Source organism: Equus asinus, chromosome 24 (genome assembly GCF_041296235.1).
Source record: "Equus asinus isolate D_3611 breed Donkey chromosome 24, EquAss-T2T_v2, whole genome shotgun sequence".
In the NCBI taxonomy this organism is placed as follows: Eukaryota; Metazoa; Chordata; class Mammalia; order Perissodactyla; family Equidae; genus Equus; species Equus asinus.
Genome location: NC_091813.1, coordinates 20,144,363 through 20,165,431, shown reverse-complemented (window position 1 = coordinate 20,165,431; position 21,069 = coordinate 20,144,363). Strand labels below are relative to the sequence as shown.

General features: G+C 39.1%; 1 protein-coding gene across 3 annotated transcripts in view; it reads right to left on the bottom strand.

Moving 5' to 3' along the window:
* The window catches only part of TTK (TTK protein kinase), a 38,008-nt gene extending 19,243 nt beyond the window's left edge, over positions 1-18,765 (bottom strand). The window contains exons 1-12 of one of the 3 annotated variants that reach the window (XM_044757437.2): positions 17,764-17,918; positions 17,253-17,523; positions 16,511-16,651; positions 14,027-14,249; positions 12,891-12,997; positions 10,367-10,510; positions 9,762-9,876; positions 9,533-9,605; positions 9,345-9,439; positions 7,932-8,019; positions 6,748-6,868; positions 2,773-2,942 (exon numbers count right to left, since the gene is read on the bottom strand). In XM_044757437.2, the coding sequence (XP_044613372.1) occupies positions 2,773-2,942; positions 6,748-6,868; positions 7,932-8,019; positions 9,345-9,439; positions 9,533-9,605; positions 9,762-9,876; positions 10,367-10,510; positions 12,891-12,997; positions 14,027-14,249; positions 16,511-16,649 (1,275 nt within the window). In that variant the 5' untranslated portion in view covers positions 16,650-16,651; positions 17,253-17,523; positions 17,764-17,918. Of the gene's footprint in view, positions 1-2,772; positions 2,943-6,747; positions 6,869-7,931; positions 8,020-9,344; positions 9,440-9,532; positions 9,606-9,761; positions 9,877-10,366; positions 10,511-12,890; positions 12,998-14,026; positions 14,250-16,510; positions 16,652-17,252; positions 17,524-17,763 lie in introns of all 3 variants that reach the window. The other 2 variants (XM_014859758.3, XM_014859759.3) reach the window with 2 other exon arrangements.
* Positions 18,766-21,069: the final 2,304 nt, after the last annotated feature.

Here is a 21,069-nt window from a genome sequence, read left to right as displayed (position 1 = left end):
ATCATTAACCAAGGAAAGCAAAAAAAAAATGGTGGTCACAGAGTAGAACATTTGCATTTGAGATTTTGGAGATCAGAATTGAAGACATAGTAATGAGAAGCTAAAGTGAAATTAAGGAAATAGTTGTGATAGAGGAAAAAATTATGAATTTGGAGGTCAGGTATAGGACTAGGGATACACAGGGAACAGAAGCCAACAAAAATGATGACAGTTGTTGAAGCAGATAGAAGTGATCCAGAGCCTAATGTCTTCAAGGCATGATGGGAGTCACTAGGATGTTCAAGATGACAGCAACAAGGCAGGCAGGCAGACGCCTCAAAGGGCAGATCTTTTGCAAGAAAGAGAAGAAACGGTCTGGACATAGCAATGGGTAGTTTGTGGCTATAAGGTAAGAGACATGAGACAAAAAAACCCTCCACCTGAGAGGGCCGCTGGAAAAGCAGTCACCTTGGGAAACTGTCCAGTTTCTTTCTTTTTTTTCCCCCTAAGTGTACTACTCAGTGGTTTTAATATATTCACAAGAGTTGTGCAATCATCACCATCATATAGTTACAGAACACTTTATTATCCTAGGAAGAAACTCTGTACCCATTAGCAGTCACTCCCCATTCCTCACTCCTTCCAGTCCCTGGAAACCACTAATCTACTTTCTGTCTCTATGGATTTGCCTGTTCTGGACACTTCGTATAAATGGGATCACGCTATAGGTGGCCCTTTGTGATGAGCTTCATTCACTCAGCATGTTTTCAAGATTCACTCATGTTACAGCACGCATCAGTACTTCATTACTTTTTATTACTGAATATTATTTCCTTTGTATGAATGTACATTTTGTTTATTCACTCATCAATCGATGGATATTTGGGTTTTTCCACCTTTTGGCAATTATGAATAATGCAGCTATGAACATCCATATGCAAGTTTTGTGTAGATATATACATTATCAATTCTCTCAAGTATACACCTATGAGTAGAATTGCTGGATCATATGGTAACTGTCTTTTTAACTTTTATTGCCGTACCATTTTTCAAGTGACTGCGCCGTTTTACATTCTCACTGGCAGTGTATGAGGGCTCCATTTATCCACATCCTCACCGACACTTGTTATTATCTCTTTTTAACTATAACCATCTTAGTGGATGTGAAGCAGTGTCTCACTGTGGTTTTGATTTGCACGTCTCTAGTGACAAATGAATGCTTTTGAGTCACCTTACCAGCCTATTGGCTCACAAGCTTTAAAAAGAAAAAGATGTTGGTTTATATGATCTATGATGCAACCTGTCAGGATTCTCATCATCTAACGTTTGTTATCTATGTCATTACTTAGATCAGTGGTTCTCAAAGAGTAATCCAGGAAAACCAGGGGTGGGGCGGGAGAGACACCTTTCAGTGTCTGAGAGGTTAAAACCATTTCATAGTAATACTAAGACATCATTTGCCTTTTTCCCTTTCATTCTTTCTTGAGTGCCTACTGGAGTTTTTCTGAGGCTATAAGACATGTGATAACGAAATAGACTGAAGCAAAAGCAGACACAAGAATCCAGCATCCTGTTAGGCCAACCAACAAAGAAACTGTAAAAATTGTAAAACAATGCTGCTCTTCTCACTATAATTATTTTGTTTTGAAAAATACTTACTTTTCATAAAAGTGTATCTATATTCACATGTAATGCGTTATTATTGTTATTTTAATAAATTAATACTTTTACAATTTCTTGCTTTTACTTTTTAATACAGTAAATACAGATAAATATAAGCTACGTAAACACAAGTTCTCTATGGGTCTTGGTAAGTGAGACTATAGGAGTCTCAAGTTCAAAATGTTTGAGAACCAGTGAGCTAGAATATAGCTGAAAAGAGGTGCCAGCCTGGTGGTGCAGCGGTTAAGTTCGCACGTTCTGCTTCTCGGTGGCCCAGGGTTCATCAGTTCGGATCCCGGGTGCAGACATGGCACCACTTGGCAAAAGCCATGCTGTGGTAGCTGTCCCATGTATAAAGTAGAGGAAGATGGGCACGGATGTTAGCTTAGGGCCAGTCTTCCTCAGCGAAAAGAGGAGGATTGGCAGTAGTGAGCTCAGGGCTAATCTTCCTCAAAAAAAATAAAAAAGAATATAGCTGAAAAGAAATAGTGAGGAAAGTATGGCGTGGACTATACGGATGGCTCTCCGGTACTCCACCAGATCATTCCTTCTGAAATAGCCCCCAGCCACTAGGCATAATCATTCAACCTGTTATAAACTCACATACATTTTACATTCTATATTTTTCTATGTCATCTATGAGAATGATGATAGGAAACAGTCAAATGCTTTGGTACAGCACTGCACAGTTCAGGGATTGGCATACTTCTCTGTAAATGGCAAAAGAGTAAACATTTTAGGCTTTATAGTCCAGGTGGTCTCTGTTACAAACTCAACTTGCAACCCTAGACAGTACATAAAGGAACTGGCATGGCTGTGTTCCAAGAAAATGTTATTTACACAGACTGGCTGGGAACTAGACTTGGTCCATAGCTGTAGTTGGCTGACCCCTGTACCAGTCCACCAGGAATCTAGAAACACTACCAAAAATAGAAAAGGATTCAGCTTGACATCTACTCTTACTGAATCTATGACTGTTACTGATCATTGTTTTGTGTATAACAAAAAACATCCCTTAAGTAAACTATTCCATAAAATATGATACATAAGCGCTCAATAAAAGAAGAAAACATTTGACGTGATCATCACATTATGAACAGTGGCAACGTTATCCTAGAGGGGAAAAGTTACCTCTGAATCAGCCTTTCGGGTTATCTCCGGAATCTGCCACTGATTTGAAGAGGCAGCAGGATTCTGCTTTACACATTCCGACTTTCTCTTAGATTGCCCTTGTTTCTGGTTACTTTCTGTAAACTTCGGTTCTTGATGCTCTTTAGTTTCTGAAATTTTACTTGTTGTTGCTGTCATTAAAAGGCAAGAATATTTGATAATAACAAAATTAAACCTAAACAATCGAACATGTTACAAACTATATTAGCATTTTGCTTTTAAAAACAGAGAAATTAACATCTTTAAGCCAGGTGCTAACAATTTGCTTTTAGCAAGTCAATTTTACAAAGCTGCAATACAGCTGTCTTCCTAAAGCATCACTTATGGCTTTGTCAGAGACCATTCTGGATTTAAATCCTTCTGGTCTTTACCAGTAAACAACTAAGTAAATAAATAAAATTTAAAAAAAATACATGTAATAAAGTCTTACAAATAAAAAGAAGCTATTTCATCACTTTTCATAGACCTCTCACTTTTTAATAAAAAATTTACCTTATATTAGCCTGTAATTAACTTTCTTAAGAGTCTCTAAAAGAACTTCAACAATATATTTAATATTCTATGATTATCAAAATTCCATTACTCTCATGATAATAGATGCAAAACCCCTAAACAAAATATTAGCACTCAATATACAAAAGGGATAATAAATTACAACCAAGTTGGGTTTATTCTAAATGCAAAATTTGCTTAACATGTGAAAATCAATGTAATTTGCCATAATAAGAGAATAGAGAAAAAAAATATGATCAATTCAATAAACACAGAAAAAGCATCTGAAAAAGTTCAACACCCAGTCACAAAAAAAACTAATGGTAAAATAGGTATAAAACAGAACTCATTTTGTTTTGATAGTTAATAAAAGAGTAGCTACAAAAATCTACAGCAATTACCACACTAAAAGTAAAATACTGAAAGCTTCCTTCTAAAATTAGGAAAGAGACAATGCCACCCATCATCCCTTCTATTCATCATTATACTGGAGGTCTTAAGTGCAATACAGCAAAGAAAAGAAATGAAAATGAAAAGAATTGGAAAGGAAAAAAATGTTCTATTATTCTCAAACAACATGGAAGAATCTATAGAAAAAGGAGAATTATTCAGTGAATTTAGCAATGTCACTGTGTCTAAGATCAGTAACCAAAAATCAGTGGTATTTTTTATTTACCAGCAACAAAAAAGTAAAGGATAAATTTTTTTAAAAAAGATACTATTCATTACCATTGCATTAAAAAAAAATCAGATATCTAGGAATAACTCTAGCAAAAGATATACAAAATCTCTACAAAGAAAACAATTCTCTCAGTAATATTTTAAATACTGCTTAAATGAAAGAAGGGATATGTCAGGTTAGTAGCCTAGAAAATTGGGCTGTTAAGATGTTAATTTGTCCAATTAGATCTTAATCAAGATCCCATTTTTTACAAATGGAATTTGATGGATTCTAATATTTATATGCAAATCCAGACAGCCTAGAATAGCTAATAGTCTTGAAGAACAAAGCAGGAAGATTTACACTGACAGATACAAAGATTTATGGTAGTAATTAAGAAAGTGTTAGCAGAAAGACCAAAGGAACTACACAACAGAGAGGAATCCAAAACCAGGCATCGCACGTATGAGCGCCTCATTCACACAACTCAGGAGGGAAAAGAGGGCCTTTTCCAATAAATGCTGCTAGGTCAACTGGATATCCACACAGGAAAAAAAAGAATCTTGACATTTGATCTTACATATACACAAATATTAAATTTAGGAAGAATATAAGTTTAAATATGAAAGGTAAAATGATAAACCTTCTGAACTACACGGAAATATCTTCATGATCTTGGAGTAGGAAAAGATTTAAAGACAGAAAACACTCACCAAAAAGGAAAAGATTGATAAGTTAAATTGCATGAAAATTAAGAATTTCCTTTTATCAAAAGTCTTCACCACAAAATGGGGGAAGTTGCCTGTAACACATATATCCAACAAAGGATTTGTATCTAGAATATATAAATATCTCCTAAAAATCAATAAGAAAAAGAAAGAAAACCCAGTAGAAAAATTGGCAAGACGCTTGAACAAGTACTTCACAAGAGGTTATCCAAATGGCCAATAAACATAAAACAGATGTTCAACATCATTAGACATCAGGGAAATGCAAATCAAAACCACAACAAAGTATCACTTAGCAGCATCAGAACGTGTAAAATTAAAAGCCAAAAATAAAATGGGAAGAATACAGAGCAAGAGCGAGCCACCTGCTATCAACGTACAACCTCTCTGAAGGCTGTTTGGCACTGTCTACACAGCTGAGTGTGCACATACCCTGTGGCCCGACAACCCATCCTGAACACACTCGAAAGAAAGGCAGAGGCGTGAAAGGGCACTGCACTGGGCTCTACTCTTAAGATTTGGGCAGTTTTCTGACTTAAGTTTTGCCACATGATAAAGTATTATTGGCACAGTGTAGGCACTCAACACGCATTCACCTAAAAACACTAAATTAGGTGGCAGATTAGTACTAACAAGCATGTCTGATAAAGAATTTCTCAATCATACCAGTTTATAATAGATGCAATGAAAAGATAAGTTTCCCCCAAATCTAGGAACAGGAATCCATTCCCAATCAAAACAATGGCAAAAAGACTATTCTAGGGTGACTAGCTGTCCCAGTTTGCCCAGGACTGGGGGCTTTCCTGGGACATGGGACTTTCAGGGCTAAAACTGGGAAAGTCCCAGGAAAATTAAAACAAGTCTGGGGCAAGTCTAGCTTTGTCCCCGTGTTCCTCCTCAGTTCTATTTAAAAGAAAAAAAGAAATTACATCCAATCTGGCAAGCTTAGTTTGGATAAAGATCATCTACCTTATGATCCTATTCAAAAATCTTTAATGGTACCCTGACATTTAAAAAATAAAACATGAAAGTCTGGCATTCAAAGTCTACCTAGTCTTCTCCGACTTCTACACGACCTGTGTTACAGTTTTCAGCAGAACTAGACCATCTTTCGTTCCTAAAGCGTGTTACTCTTTTGTTTATGCTACGGTCTCCATCTGAAATACTCTATCACTGCTATTTCGTCCTATTTAAATCCTAACAGTTCAAGTTTCTTCTCCTCCTCCACAAAATATTTCCTATTTCCTCTAAAGCAAATTAGTTCCTCAAATTTCTCCTTCCTCTGAATTCTCACTGCACTTTATTCATGTGGTTCTCATGACATGTTCCATGTTCTATCCAGCAATATATTTATCACATATCTCCCACACGAGATGGCAACCTCCTTGGGACTCTATCTGATCTATTTATATATCCTTAGAACATTTATCATGGTACCTATAGTGGAAAATCAAACATGTGATAAAAGAGGAAAGTGAGAACTGTCATATAAATACAGCCTCTATGTCCTTTCCAGAAAATATTCGTCAAGCCAACCAAGAAAAATTACTCAGCTCCATTGTATTTTCCCTCCGCTCTTCCTTTTATGAACCTTTCAGGCAAATAAGCTTCCTTTGCTACAAAATTGAATACTTTTCATACACTTTATATAATTTAACTCAAATATAAGATAAAGGAATACAGACACAGTCTTACCTCATAATTCTTAGGTGGCTGGTCAGTTTTCACAAACAATGAAGTGGTTTTCTTTTCTTTTCTTTTCTTCTTGTGGTGAGGAAGATTGGCCCCAGGTGAACATCTGTTGCCAATCTTCCTCTTTTTGCTTGAGGAAGATTGTTGCTGAGCTAATATCTATGCCGATCTTCTATTTTGCAGGTGGGACACTGTCTCAGCATGGTTTGATAAGTGGTGCATAGGTCCATGACCAGGATCTGAACTTGTGAACCTCGGACCACTTAAGCAGAGTGTGTGAACTTAACCACTACGCCACCAGGCCAGTCCCTAAAGCGGTTTTCTTAATTAAAGAAGTAAGTCTATCTATTTTGTCACTCTTACCTTCCAATTTCGTTAGAAGACTTGATTCAGTTTTATTCTTCAGGGTTATAGAATCAGTACTAAGTTCAGAACTCTTCCCATCTGACATCAGGGCCTCCTTGGAACGGATATTTTGAACAGACTACATAAAAAGAATAAGATATCAAATAAAATAAAGCCCCATAAACAGTACTAGTACCAATCTGTCTTACTGTTCAATAAACTAAAGTCTCATCTATGTGAAAATACTACCAGGAAAATTATCTATTATGATCACACGTAGACTCACAGACTTTAGCAAAGACTGACTTCTTGAATTATTGGCTAGAGCAATGGGAATGGCCGTAACTATAAATTTGGCCAATTCGTTTTCAATGAAAATATTAATTGCTAAAATATATTCACTTACAAAAGAGAAGTCAGAAAGTTAGAACCCAATATAGAACATGCTTCATTGTTTTGTTACCATGACTATATGCTATCACCAAAAATAATAGCATTAGTCAAAATTAAGATTTGTATAATTCTAAGAAAGTAGTTATTCTAAATTCAGAAAGCAAACTTTTTGACACAACTATGCACTCTTCTCTAATAGAGCTGTGATTAGTTAAAATTATGATTTTAAAGCATAGACCATGAAAAAGAGGAGGAAAGAACATAAAATTGAAAAGCCCCACACTGTGATGCCAGGGGTTTAACTCAAGTACGATAAGAATAGTAAGACCCCTAAAAATCAGGGCACTCGGGGCTAAAACTGCTTCCCGTCTCCCAAGTTCGCACAGGTGCAGCGCCGCAGCCGGACGCCAGGGTCGAGCGTGTAAGCCCTCACCGCCGCCCCATCCCAATTTCTGCTCCCCTTTTCGTCTAAGATGCCCGGCCAGAGCACATGATTGCTCCGCCGAGAAACAGAAGCTGCGGGGAACGGCTCCCTCGGCCGCTCCCAAACCCAGGCCAAGTAGTCTGCTCACACGCGCATGACAGCCGCGCTTCCCAGGGCTCCCAGGGGCTGCCCGTCCTCGCGCCACCACCTCAATCTTGGAGAGCCCAGGGCTTCTCTACCACTTCCTCCCCGTGCTCCTGCAGCTCCGGGGCTTCAGGAGCACTGTTAGAGACATCATATAAACTACGGACCCCTTCCCCAGAAAAAGCTCCATGCACCCTGAATCAGGAATCCTCGCTGCATATAGATTCAAAAATTGAAATACCTTGAAATTTCTCAATTCACAGGAATCATTTCCACTTGATTTAGATCCGGGCACAATCATATCTCGGGATTCTGATCCAGAGGTCTGTCTATTACCCACAAAACAAAATAATATTCAGTTTGAAATTAATCTTTTCAGTGTGTTATTTTTTCCATTTTAAAATTGGCTTTTTAACAATTTGTACACTTTTTAATTGAAAAAATATTTTGAAAAGATATTTTTTAAAATAACATGAATCTAGTACAAAGGGGATTAAGTTAGCTGCTGGGCAATGACAGGAGTGATAGAGACCAGCAGGAGGTGACTGCCAACTTCATCACCTAATAAGCAACAGTCGGAGTTAAGTACGAACGTGGGCAAGGAGAAGGACCAGCAGTCTGTATGAAACTACACCTCCACCCACAGGCAGCTCCATGATGAGACCTGGGCATAAACCCTCCTGCCTCCACACTTGCGGCACACAGTCTATCACAAGCACCAGGAAAATGGCTGGTTTGTCTTTGTTTTTATTTTCTTGGGGTGGGACAAAGTCTCCTTTACTCTTCAGCTAAGTATTTGAAATGGAGATAACAAGATAATAGTCACCTCATAACATTCTGGAGCTTACCCTTGACAACCAAAATGCTCTTTTAATATCAATATTTAGTCAAGCCCTAAGTAGAACAGAAATTTAAGTATAGAAGACAACAACTAAAAACAATCAGTTAGATTTCTAAAGTTTACTTGCAAAACGATTCTCTGGGATCCAAGGAGTCATTTCCAATAGAAATAACGTTATAAATAGTAATTAGAGTTAAGAATAGACCAGAAAAAAATCCCCTTAGCTAAGCTACAATACTAGATTCTCATTTCTTTGAAGGGAATAACCACCCAAGTTGGAGGCAGGAGAACCCAATGGATGTGATGAACAGTACTTCGTTCTCCACCTGCCCTCCCCACTTCCGGATCGTCGCTCTGAGGCAAACGAATGAATGAACGATCTTTCCCCTGCCAGCCGCTCTCTCCTTGAACTAGCTGGGGAAGAAACTGTCCTCAGACGTCCCTCCACCCTGCCATGGAGAGCCCAGACACGCCAGGAGGAGGCTCCCACAGGGCCCGCCGACTGAGAGATGTGCACACACCACGGGTTTTCACCCCAGGGATGTCTGCAGTGTTGACTTACTATTTTACCTCTATGTTTCCTAATTTTTTAATAGTTCCTTTAATGAATATTTTTAATGAGTGAAAAGGCAAAATAAAGTCATATTCCCCACTCATTCCTTTGTCCCTGACGGCATTTAGAGATTCGGTAATCTTTAATACTAAATAAAAATTTACTCATAATTACTACTACACAGTAAAAGACTTTAAGACCATTCTGCTGGCAATCTTCAAGTATTGAAAACAAACTAAGAAATTCAAACTCAAACATACCTTTTTGTAAAACTTGGAACAACTGCACCTTCTGTCTTCACGTGATAATCCGGGCTATTTAGAAGGTTAACAGGGACTCTTCCAAATGGGCACGACTGAAAATGTTTTGAAAGATTAAGTAACCAACTAAGAATAAACAAAGACCTCACCACTACCACTTTAATCAAAGTTAATTAAAAATAACTTACCCGTTTAGTTTTGTTTGATCGTTTCAAAGGATTTCCATGACCTATCTCTGCATCTTGAGGGGGCATGTTCTCTCTAAATAGAAAGAAAATACCGTCAATTTTTTAAAAGAATAATATTAACATATTGCCATTAACTGCTAACATTGTTATCACTGTTACATGAAAATATATATGTAGATATATAAATAATGTATGGCAAACATTTAAAAAACGGATTCAGCGTCCTCACCCATAGAAAAACCTGGCTTTAGCAGGCTGTCCTCTGGAGTCACCGCTGACGTTCTTATTCTGTAAATGTCCAAGTGAACTGGGGAATGATTCCTGGGCAGTTGATATTGTAGATGCTGTAAAAATTTTGAAATTGTAATTAAATTTGTAAAGACATAAGGAATACACAACAAAGTAATCTTACAAATAAGAGTATTTAAAAAGTCAACTCATAGTAAGCATCTGTGCCCAAATAGGATACGCAGACACGGAGATGTTATCAAGACAATTCTCTAACTATGCTTCACAACTGTTTCAAAACTGCATCATCGTTTCCCCAGAGTAAAGGCACATACTCTATTCCTCAAAAGCAAAAAGTCACTCTCTCGCTTTGATCGGCTTGACTTTAACGTGTCATCCATGCGTTTGATTAGCTAAGACAAAAATTTCAACAGGATAGAAAATACTTTGTTACTTCTAAAAGTCTTACCTCCTTTACATCTAAAATTTAATCTTAGATTTTGATTATTCTAGATAAATGATGTTTTTCTATAAAATATTATCCTGAATCCTTTTTTGTAGGGCAATCTATCACAGAAAAGTATTAGCACACATTAATACATTTACCTGATAAGCTCTTCTTTTCTTCCTCTGAAAGCAGCTGCTTTTTTTGGAGGTTTAAATTCCGAATGGCAATTTCTAGCATTTCTAGTGGTACTGCTCCACATTCCAGAGCTTTATGAAGAAGTTGTTTACTTTTTTTAAAGTTACCTAACAAAGTGAAAAATAATAGTCATTTTAAGGCAGCAATCTTTACCTCCCAGATACTTATCATCAGGACCTGGGATAAAAGTTAAAAAGGCTTAAGCAAAAATATTTATTCCAAGGCTCACGCACTTCATTTCAAAGCAAATAAGAAATCTCTCAGTTCTGATAACAACTCATGTCAAATAGTTTACTTGTGTACTATATAATTGATGTAATTCGTATTAGTTTATTACCGCTGTCCACTTTCAGAAAGAAAAGAAGCGTCACAAAGCAGTTACCAAGTGGAGAAAGCAAAGGCCGACCAGCACGGTCAGAAACCTGAGGGAATGCAGAAGGAAAGCCAAGCCCTGAGGGTACAATAGTCTGCAAAGCATCAACCCGTTACAGCGCAGTACGATAATCATTCATAATGACACTGCGTTCATTAAGAAAAGGGTGACATCTTTTGCTAAAGGGAATCCTCCATCAAAAGGATTCTTGTAAAAAAAAAAAGTAATGATAAAGATTAATCTTTAGCTACCAGACTTAGCTACATGACGCCCAAAATGCAAAATAACTGAGAAACTACAATTACCTTTCTGACTACAGATAAATTACCAAACAAATTTTCTTTCAACTCCAGTCTTAAACAACATATTTACTCTGGAACTTAATATATAAATATTAAACATATCCATCATGTATCGTACGGAATATGTAATCAGCACTTACGGGAGCCATTGAGCTACACTACACACTGGGCACTTAGAGCATAAAGATGATTAAGAGATGGCCTTTTGCTTCTGACAGTTTACAAATTTTAAGAATATAAATACATTTGACAGTGGTTAAGTCCACATTTATTGAGAGCAGTGATATTTCATGTATTGAGTATTTTAGGACAGCAAAAGGAGAGAAGGGCTTGGATAAGAACCAGTAATTAGAGGGCCCCTTTGAGAATCTGATGAAAACTATACACACCAAACTGTGCATGGGCTTTCAAGGATGGTACATATTTCCTGAAAGTCTAGTCAACAACCTTGTTCAAAATAATCAGAATTCTTCTTTTCTTTCTTTTTTTTTTGTTGAGGAAGATTTGCTGTGAGCTAACATCTGTGCCAGTCTCCCTCTATTTTTCAGTATCTGGGCTGCCAGCACAGCATGGTCACTAACAGAGCAGTGTAGGTCTGTGCCCGGGAACCAAACCTGGGCTGCTGAAGCATAGCAGACTGAATTTAACCACTCAGCCACCGGGGCTGGCCCAAAATAATCACAATTTTGACCTTGAGGCTACCACTACATTGTGGTGGTACAGACAAAATTTATTTATTTATTTTTTTTACAGATAACAGAATTTGAGATTTTCAATATTTATGTGTTCTAAAGATGTAAAGTATATAGTTGCCATATAGGCCACATTACTTAAAAAATTTTTAAGTAGAAGGAAGGAGCAATAAAGGGTCTTAACGGCCTGACCAAACTTACTTTAACAAGCAAGGAGGAGGAATCAACGTTCCTAAGCAAAGAAAGGATGACATTTTTAAAGTCACTTGATAGTGCCCTGGATAGACTGGAGAAGATGATTCAGCTAACCAGGACTCAGAAATTATCTGACATAAAAGTTCAGGGTTCTCAAGCCATTTCCTGAGTTTGTACAATGCCCTTCTCCAACCTCAATCCTGGGGAATACTCTCCAGTGAGTGAGCCCTGCTTCGGGCACCATCGTGGGGATTCTGGCTGAGCCAAACCAACAGTTACAATGTCTATATCACTGGTGGTAGACGGGATGAGCGTTGGGGCAGAAACAAGGCAAAAAGAAAATATGAACACATGGCCAGACGACAGATTGAGGCTGCATGCAGAGGCCCCAGAAAATGAGAAAAGAAAAAAGACTAAGGAATGGCCAGCCTGAAAATGTCTGAGGAAGAGACTGCCCTCGTCCTGTCCAAAAAGTCCAGACTATGAAGAACCAAGTGAGCAAGAAATAAAAGCTTGTACTACGGTTTATTTATTTTTTTTTAAAGAACTACCAATTAACGCTACAAATATATTCTGGTGCAATGAAACGACAGCATAAAAAAAGCTTATCTAAGCTCTATCTTAAATATCTTATATCCTTCATCCAAAAATAAGGAGCAAAGAAGCCACTTTCCTTTAGATGCTTCCCGAATCTAACAGCACAAACACAACGTTCATGCTCATTTCTGTGGATTATTCCTTAGAAGTGGAATAGCTAGCTAACAAATATTCTCTGCATTTATACTTATGTGGCATTATTCCCCCACGTTCCCATCTCATCAACTTTCGCGCCTTTTGCCTCAAATTTTCCACTTCGTACTTATGATTGAATGTTAGTATATAAATTACAGTTTTACTTATACTTTTGATGGCATTTTCAGATTACCTTGCGATAGTTCAAATTGTGCAAAAGATACATGTACGAAAGCAAACTTCTTGCAGTTTGCTCTGGCCATCTGAAAGCAGTCACGGGCATCATCCGGCTCCTGAATCCTGTAACAGAGTTCTCAGTCACATTGTAAGAAAAAGACACAGCTGCCTGAGTTCGATAATTCCTCATTCTATTTTCCAAAAGACATGGGATATTGTATTTTCCTGTGTGTAAAATCAAATACTAATAAGATATTTTAAAAAACCTTTTTAGGCAGAGTTTAGGATACGTAACTTTTGTGGAAATATATACATAATAGAGTTTATATTATTCACTTATTAATTATAAGCAAAAGGATTTGGTCAAAAAGTAACAATTTCTGGGGCTGGCCCGGTTGCTGAGTGGTTAAGTTCTTGCGCTCTGCTGCAGGCGGCCCAGTGTTTCGTTGGTTCAAATCCTGGGCGTGGACATGGCACTGCTCATCAAACCACGCTGAGGCAGCATCCCACATGCCACAACTAGAAGGACCCACAGTGAAGAATATACAACTATGTACTGGGGGGCTTTGGGGACAAAAAGGAAAAAAATAAAATCTAAAAAAAAAAAAAAACTAACAATTTCTTACAAGTAATTCTGATAACATGTTTTCTTTTTTTCCTTTTTTTTTTTTTTTTTTGGTCAGGAAGATTGGCCCTGAGCTAACATCTATTGCCAATCTTCCTCTTTTTGCATGAAGAAGATTGTCACTGAGCTAACATCTGTGCCCATCTTCCTCTGCTTTGTATGTAGGATGCTGCCCTGACAATGTTTTCATTTTACCTTTTTTTCTTTTTCCAATATTGGTACCTGAGCTAACATCTGTTGCCAATGTTTTTTTTTTCCTTCTTCTTCTCCCCAAAGCCCCCCAGTACACAGTTCTATATTCCAGTTGTAGGTCCTTCTAGTTGTGCTATGCAGGACACCACCTCACCATGGCCTGAGGAACGGTGACATGTCTGCGCCCAGGATCCAAACCCGTGAAACCCTGGGCTAACGAAGCGGAGCACACAAACTTATCCACTTGGGGGCGGCCCCTCATTTCACCTTTTTGTAACATAGTTATGTGTTATGTAATGTAGTTAGTTAAATGTAGTTAAAATGCTAATACGTACGCTTTTAATTCAGCAAATCTCACTTGAATTTGAGCAAAACTCTCATTTTGCCCATATTTATCAGGAGGAAGTGCTTCAATTGCTTGACTGTAACGAACAATCAGCTTATTTAAAAGGGCGTCATTTAGGGGGACACTGTTTTTCTCTAGTTTGAGCAACAAATTCAACCAGTCCTCTGGGTTGTTCGCCATCATTATAATTTGGTTAACAGTTCCTGAGTTATCTGAATATAGGGAACAAAATATACACAACAGATGTAAGAAAGACATAAAACAAATGCCAAATTGCACTTTTCCTTCAAATTACAGTTAATCATTTATACTCTCAGTTTCAATGTACATAAACTCCTTAAAATACTTTTTAAAAACTTTAACAATTTGAGTAAATATAAGTAACTTAATTACCACATATATATCTTTTATGAGGGTACTCCAAAAAGCTATATATTTTAAGGAAAGAAAAAATTTGGAAATAATTGGTTTTTTTCCATAGGTAGCTTTAAAAAATCATATGCAGTCTAAGAAAATTTTATGCTGTAGCAGCATAATTCTATTCTAGCATTCTAACTATCCGAAGGAAATCCAAGCCTCTCCCACCAGGCCTTGTACCAACTTTCTTGGAAAATTCTTTACCAAAGACTTATTCATTAAAACCTTGAAACCTATTGCCTCAGTCCTAACGTAACTTTCTTTATCCAGCATCATCTCCATCCATCTCAAACTTACTCTTAAATCAACCAAATAAAACCAGTTTACAAAAGATAAGCAACTGATAGTCATTTTCTTCTCCCTCCAAGTTACCCATATTTCTCCATAATTTTCATGCTGTAATTTACTTTTTTACTTCTTTTAGTGTTAATCGTTTTAAGAAGACAACTTGAATTAATGTGAGTCTCCTGTTCAGGGTATTGTAGTTAATAGTAAACATTATTAAATTCAGATTTCTCAGAGAAACTATCGTTCCTTCCATTAGTTTGTTACCTTCAACAAGGGCTAAATCATTACTTTTGCAAATAAAACTACTCTTTCTGCTCGCTAGGAAAACACAGCACATTCATAATTTTGCTTTATCTCAAATTTAATCTGGTCTGATCTTAACTTCATTCTCCAGTTTTACCTCCTAACAAATTAGTCTGTAAGACATCTAAAAACACCATGTCTTTGCAGATGTGTTCCACATGCCTCTGAGCACCCCATTCTCCCTCTAGTCACCACTTAAAGCAATGTCTCTGTATTGCATCAGTATTCATTTAATGCCAAACAATGTAGCATAGTAGATTCATAAATTCTTCTCATGTAGAAATCATGGTTTTAAGCATCTTTGAATCTTCTTCTGTACTTAATATAATGTCTTACATCCCAGTTATCAACCTGTGTTAAGTATTTACAATTTTGAGTAGCTAAGGATTTTAAATAAGGACTCATCTATCTTGGCATACAAGCTTTGTTAGCATTATTTAAATACATATAATAAAGTATGGTAGTACTCTATTAAGAATTTGCTTAACAACAAAATGATCAATGTAAAGGTTGTTTCAAATGAACATGATCTGCCATCATGACTAGATTACAGGTTCTTCTGCTTATTTTCAATCTCTCATCCATTTAATGGTTAGTATAGACATGACAAACTTATCCAAAGGTCACTTTTCAAATGACCTCAACAATTTGAAATATAGTAAAGAGTTAGACTTCTGAGCTAGTGCTTTTCATAAAGCTAGGGTATCAGACTTTGGGCACTTTTATTCATTCATCATTCAATAAATATTTAAGTGCCTAATGTGTGCCAGGCACCATTCTAAGCTGTGTAGATAAAACAGATAAAAACCATGTCCTCATGGAGCTCACATTCTAGCAGAGGAGATAGATAATAAACACATGAATAAGTCAGATTATAACGTGATTAGTGCTATGGAGAAAAATAATACAGGGAAGGGAGTTAGGGGACACACTCCTACCCCAGCAGGCCGCTGTTCTAAATAGGTAGGTTAGGGGAGCCCTCACTGAGATGACGTTTGAACAAAGAGCTGAAGGAGGTAAGAGAGGGAAGATATCTGGGGAGTGGTGTTCAAGGCAGGGGACAAGAGCAAAGGTACTGGGCTAGAGGCTGGTCTAGCATATAAGAGAGACATCCATGAAGCCACTGTGGCTGGAACTGAGTAAACATGGGAGAATAGGAACAAAAGCCAGAGAACAACAGGAAGACTCTCTAAATCAAAAATTGAGTGTTTGACATTAAATTTATACATAATTTTATTAAGATTGGTGAGGCTTTCTCAATTTACAACAAAAAAGGAATGGAGAAAAATGGCAATATCTATTGATGGCAGGCATATCAGCAGAAATAACAGCTGATAATGGAAGAGTTAAGAAAACAACCTCTGAGCACAATGTAATAAATGATGTTAAGTTTCCTTTTTAAAGAAAGCAGTGGCTAATACTTCATTCCTTTACCTTTGAGGGCATGCAGAAAAAAGGAACTCACCTGTAGTATCAGCAGAGACTTTATTCAAGCTTAGCTCATCAGTAAGGTCTTCATTTTTAAATTTATTTTTAATATCTCTCACTTTGTTCATTATGGAATCAATTGTCAATTCTCTGCCACTTAAATCCTCGGCCTCCATTTCTAAGAAAAAAGAATTGAACTAGTCATAATGCCTATTTCCACTAGCATTAAAGAAAAAATAGTTGCAACTAGCCTTTTAGAACCCAGAAAACTAAAGCATTAGTTATGCGAACACATTTAAACACAGATACTATTAAGGTAGTGTTTGTGAAGCTATGTGCATAAAAACAACAGCGCATCTTTGAAATTTGTCCAACAAGGTTTCCAGTAGGCTAAGTACACGTTTTCTTCCTAACAGAACTTCAGTGAAGCCATTGCACAACACAGAAATTGCTGCCGTCTTTCAAACTGCATTTTTCTTCTACACACTGAATGCCTTCCTTTCACTCTTTTTCCAGAATTATTTTCTCTGGGGCATCTGCAAATTCAGTCATTTTAAAAGATGCCATGGAATGTTTTCTAGTATTCTGGTGGTGACATATAGACATACAGCATCCTTTTGGTAATGTGAATAACCATTCCTTTATTCACCTGTTTTATGTGAGTAAACCTGCACATTGCAGGTGCTTTCAGAGCAGAATATATACAAACATCAAAGTCCTTTATTGATAAATAGGATATCAGCAGACTTGAGTTTCTGCATATCTGGCAGGATCATTACCTTAATCATTCTAATACCAAGAATCTACCGTATTCGTATAGTACTGAGCACTTGCTCATCTGTATGGTGGCGACGTCTGGTCAACAAAGTGTCTGCAGTCTTCCTGTCAATCTCGCCTTTGTGATTCTCAAACATCATCCCAGTAACCCAGGGTCAGTGACCTCGAGTTTAGCAATGAAAAGGGGCGATAAAGTGGAAGCTAGGTAGCACCTCCTGAAGTCAGGTTCGAAATATAACTGTCAGAACACGGTCACCATTTCCTCTCCCTGTTCTAAAACACCAGACAAGAGAGGGTATGTCTTTTGTGAGCCGATCTCGTGTCCCCAAACTTTCCCCAGGTGTCCCGCCAGGCAGTCTCTCCAGCGAGGTCCACACCCACCTCTTGCTTCCTGGGGCCTCAGCACCATCCCGGGCACCACCCAGTGGATTGGCGGAAGTTGCGAGACCTCCCCTCCCCCTCCGGCCCGGGTACCCGGCTCTGAGCCCCGCCTCGCCCCCACCACTCACCGACCTGAGAGCTAAAGAGCCCAACACCTGCGGCCGTCGTTCCTCGGTCCGCCCGCGAGGCCCAACTCACCGCCGGAAAGCGGGGTTGAGAAGAAAAGATGGAATCCAAGCCCCCCTCCACAAACACGTTTGAATTTCCCCGCCGCTACGGCCGCGGCCGCCTATTGGCCGATGCTAGTCACGTGGAAGCGTCAGCCGTAACTGGTTCGTGTGCGTCGGCCCCGCCCCTTTCCCTGCGGCACGCCGGTCTGGCCCAGGAAGGGTCCTCCGCCCAGCTTGGGCTGCGCGGTGCGCGGGGTGCCATTCCGGGGACTGGGGCTCGTCCGCCGTTCTCGGGGCGCCAGGAGGCCGGCTCTCCCGCACTTTCCAGTTTAACCAGGTCAAATTTTTGCCGGGCAGGGAGCCACTCCCGGGCGGAGTGACGGATGAGAGGTAAATAGGGGCGGGGACGCTGCTCCCAGCATCAGTACCTCACCGGTGTCCTGAGAGTCGCCCCGCCGCCCCGTCCTCCCCCTCCGCGCTCCTCTCGGGCTTAGAGAGGAGGTGGCAAGGAAGGGGGTTTCACAGCGCTGCCGGCGGCCCCGCCAGCTCCAGAATCTCCGTGCTCGGCGTCCTCGAGCTTCCCCTTTCCTTCCACGACTGCAGGCTTCGCTCCAAACCGAGGCCCCCGCCCCAGGCAGAAGCAGAGCTCACGCCCCTCGCGCCCGCGGCGCCCGGGCTCGCCTTCTCGGCCTCCCTGCGAGCCGGCTGCGGGCTCCAGGGCGCCCCTCGGAGTCCGCGTGGCTGCGGGGCTCTGCCCTGGGGGCTTGTCCTCCAAGGCGACGCTGTCTCCGCTCCGCTGTTGTACCAGCACTGCGACGGTGCTCCATGGTACGACAGGTTGGTTGGGTTTGCGTGTGTGTAGGACACTAACTGCAGCCGTCACTGGTTAACTCCAGCGCTGTCCTCGGCATCCTCGCAGTGCCAGCTCCGGCCAGCCGCCGGGTCAGCGGGAAAGCCCTTCGTCGCTTAGAGCATCTTTCCAGACCCGCTGGCTGTGTATTTTCGCTCCGGCGGAGCGAAATGATTTGCTCCACCGTGGTTGGCTAATGGCGCCGTTGCATCGCTGCGCCTAACGCTGCTTTTACTTGGAAGGAATTTACTATTTCACCAATTCTTGTTGATCTCTTCGGAGCCTGATCTCAAAACTTACGTGGCCCTGAAAGCGCTTTTGCTGAATAGCCTCACCCTGACACTTCTGTACACTCACTCCCTGGGCGACTTCCCGTCTGCATTTCAAATACCAACTGTGTGTGCTGTAAATACAGCTACACGTTGGGTTTTGAGGACTTAGTATGAGAAAATAATGTAAAATATATTGATAATTTTAAAAATGTTGATTACAGTTTGAAATATTTTTATAGACTTTGTTAAATATTAAAATTAATATCCCTTGCCACACAGCAGAGGAGACTGAGACATGACAACTAACTGCAATGTGCTGTCATGGATTGGGTCCTGGAACAGAAAGAGAACATTAATGCAAAAACTGATGAAATGCAAATAATAAATCACTGAGGTCTAGTTAGTAGTAATGCACTAGTGTTGGTTTCTTAATTTTGACGGATGTACCACAGTAATGTGAAATCTTAACAACAGGGAAATTGAGCGAAGGGTATATGCCAACTCTGTACTACCTTTGCAACTTTTCTGTAAATCGAAAATTGCTCCAAAATAAAAAATTTATTAAAATTTAATTTCACTGGGCTCTTTTTTAATACGGCTAATGGAAAATTGAAAATTACATATGAGGCTTGCATTATATTTCCATTAGACAGCAGTGGTCTACAAAATCCTATGGTTTTACCTATCCGACCTATTACATACAGTGTTTCTTTTCTGACTCTCCACCCCCTGCCCCACAAGAATGTAAACTCCCTGAGAGCAGGAGTTTTTGTCTGCTTTGTTCGTTACAATGCCCTTAGTGCCTAGAATGGTGCCTGGTACATTGTAGGCACTCAGTAAATGGGAGCTAAATACTAACATTTACGCCCATTAGAATATTTCAGAATCCTATTTGCTCTAATATATTTGTATACTTCTTGAGGACAGGAAACTTTAACCATCTGTACTTCTTATAAACGCTCCAAGAAACTTTGTACTGTGTCCCGTGCAATTCTCAGCAACTGTTGACAGGTTGTTATTACAACCTGTTCAGAAACAAAAGTAGGTACCGTTCTTGGCTAAATGTTATGTTGATTGTATATGTGGGAGACATGTAACAACGTACCATTTTGGGATGAATAGTGCCACTATAGTGTTCAGACTTGTATCTGTGAGGGTGGCCATGGTTTCCTACCTTACCCAGAATCAGTGCGTATGACTCGTCTATCCAAATAGATTTTGATCTTAGCTGCTGTTCCTTCAGGTCACTGTACTCGTAGACCAACAAGGAGCCACCTCCAGGGACGTTTAGGAAGTGAAGTTGTTGCAGTCAATATTATACCACAGTTATTCATTTGGCTTATAACCAGCTTCATCTCACAGCAAATAAACGCGTGTATTTTCAGAGTCAAGCCTTCTGCAAAACAGTACAATTCACCAAAGGATTATGACTTTATTTCAAGATGGAGGTTTCACATTTTCATTACATAAATGAAAGTTTGTACCATGTAACTTTATTATCATGTCACCACTTTTTTGCTAATCTTTGACAATTTTCTGTCAGCACAGTTGCCTTTTTTTATGCAATGATTGAAGTCATTGTTACGTGAGTTCGCTATTTCCAAACTTTGCTTTCAGAAACCGTTTCCCACACTTAGATTTACTTTGTGCATGTGCAGAGGTTGAATTTCTAGTCAATAATAAATTCAAGTCTCACAGTATATAATCAGTTGTGCACTGCTTTATGGTGATTTATTGTGGGGTAAAATGTTATTAGTGTACCTGATTTTGGTGTGCATAGGAATGGTGTGAACCTGGAAGATTGGTGAGAGCCTGTACCAATAATATTAGGAAAGCTACATAGCGCAGAATGGACCAAACCTTTCCCAAAAGGGAAAAAAAATGCCAGTGACAGCTAGCAAAGTACTTCATAGATTATGAAGAAAAACAGTAACGACTGTTTTGACCAAGGGAAGCAGCAAAGACAGTTTGGGACCACTGTTCGGATGTCAGTTATTGTTATTCAGGCAACAGATTATGTTAACAAATGACAGAAGAAAAGTGGGATTTCTATTTTTCTTTTTTCTCTATCGTTGAGACTAGTATTCAAACTGACAATCTTAAAAGCAAATAAGGTTGAAACTACCATCTGGTGAGGCTATATAAG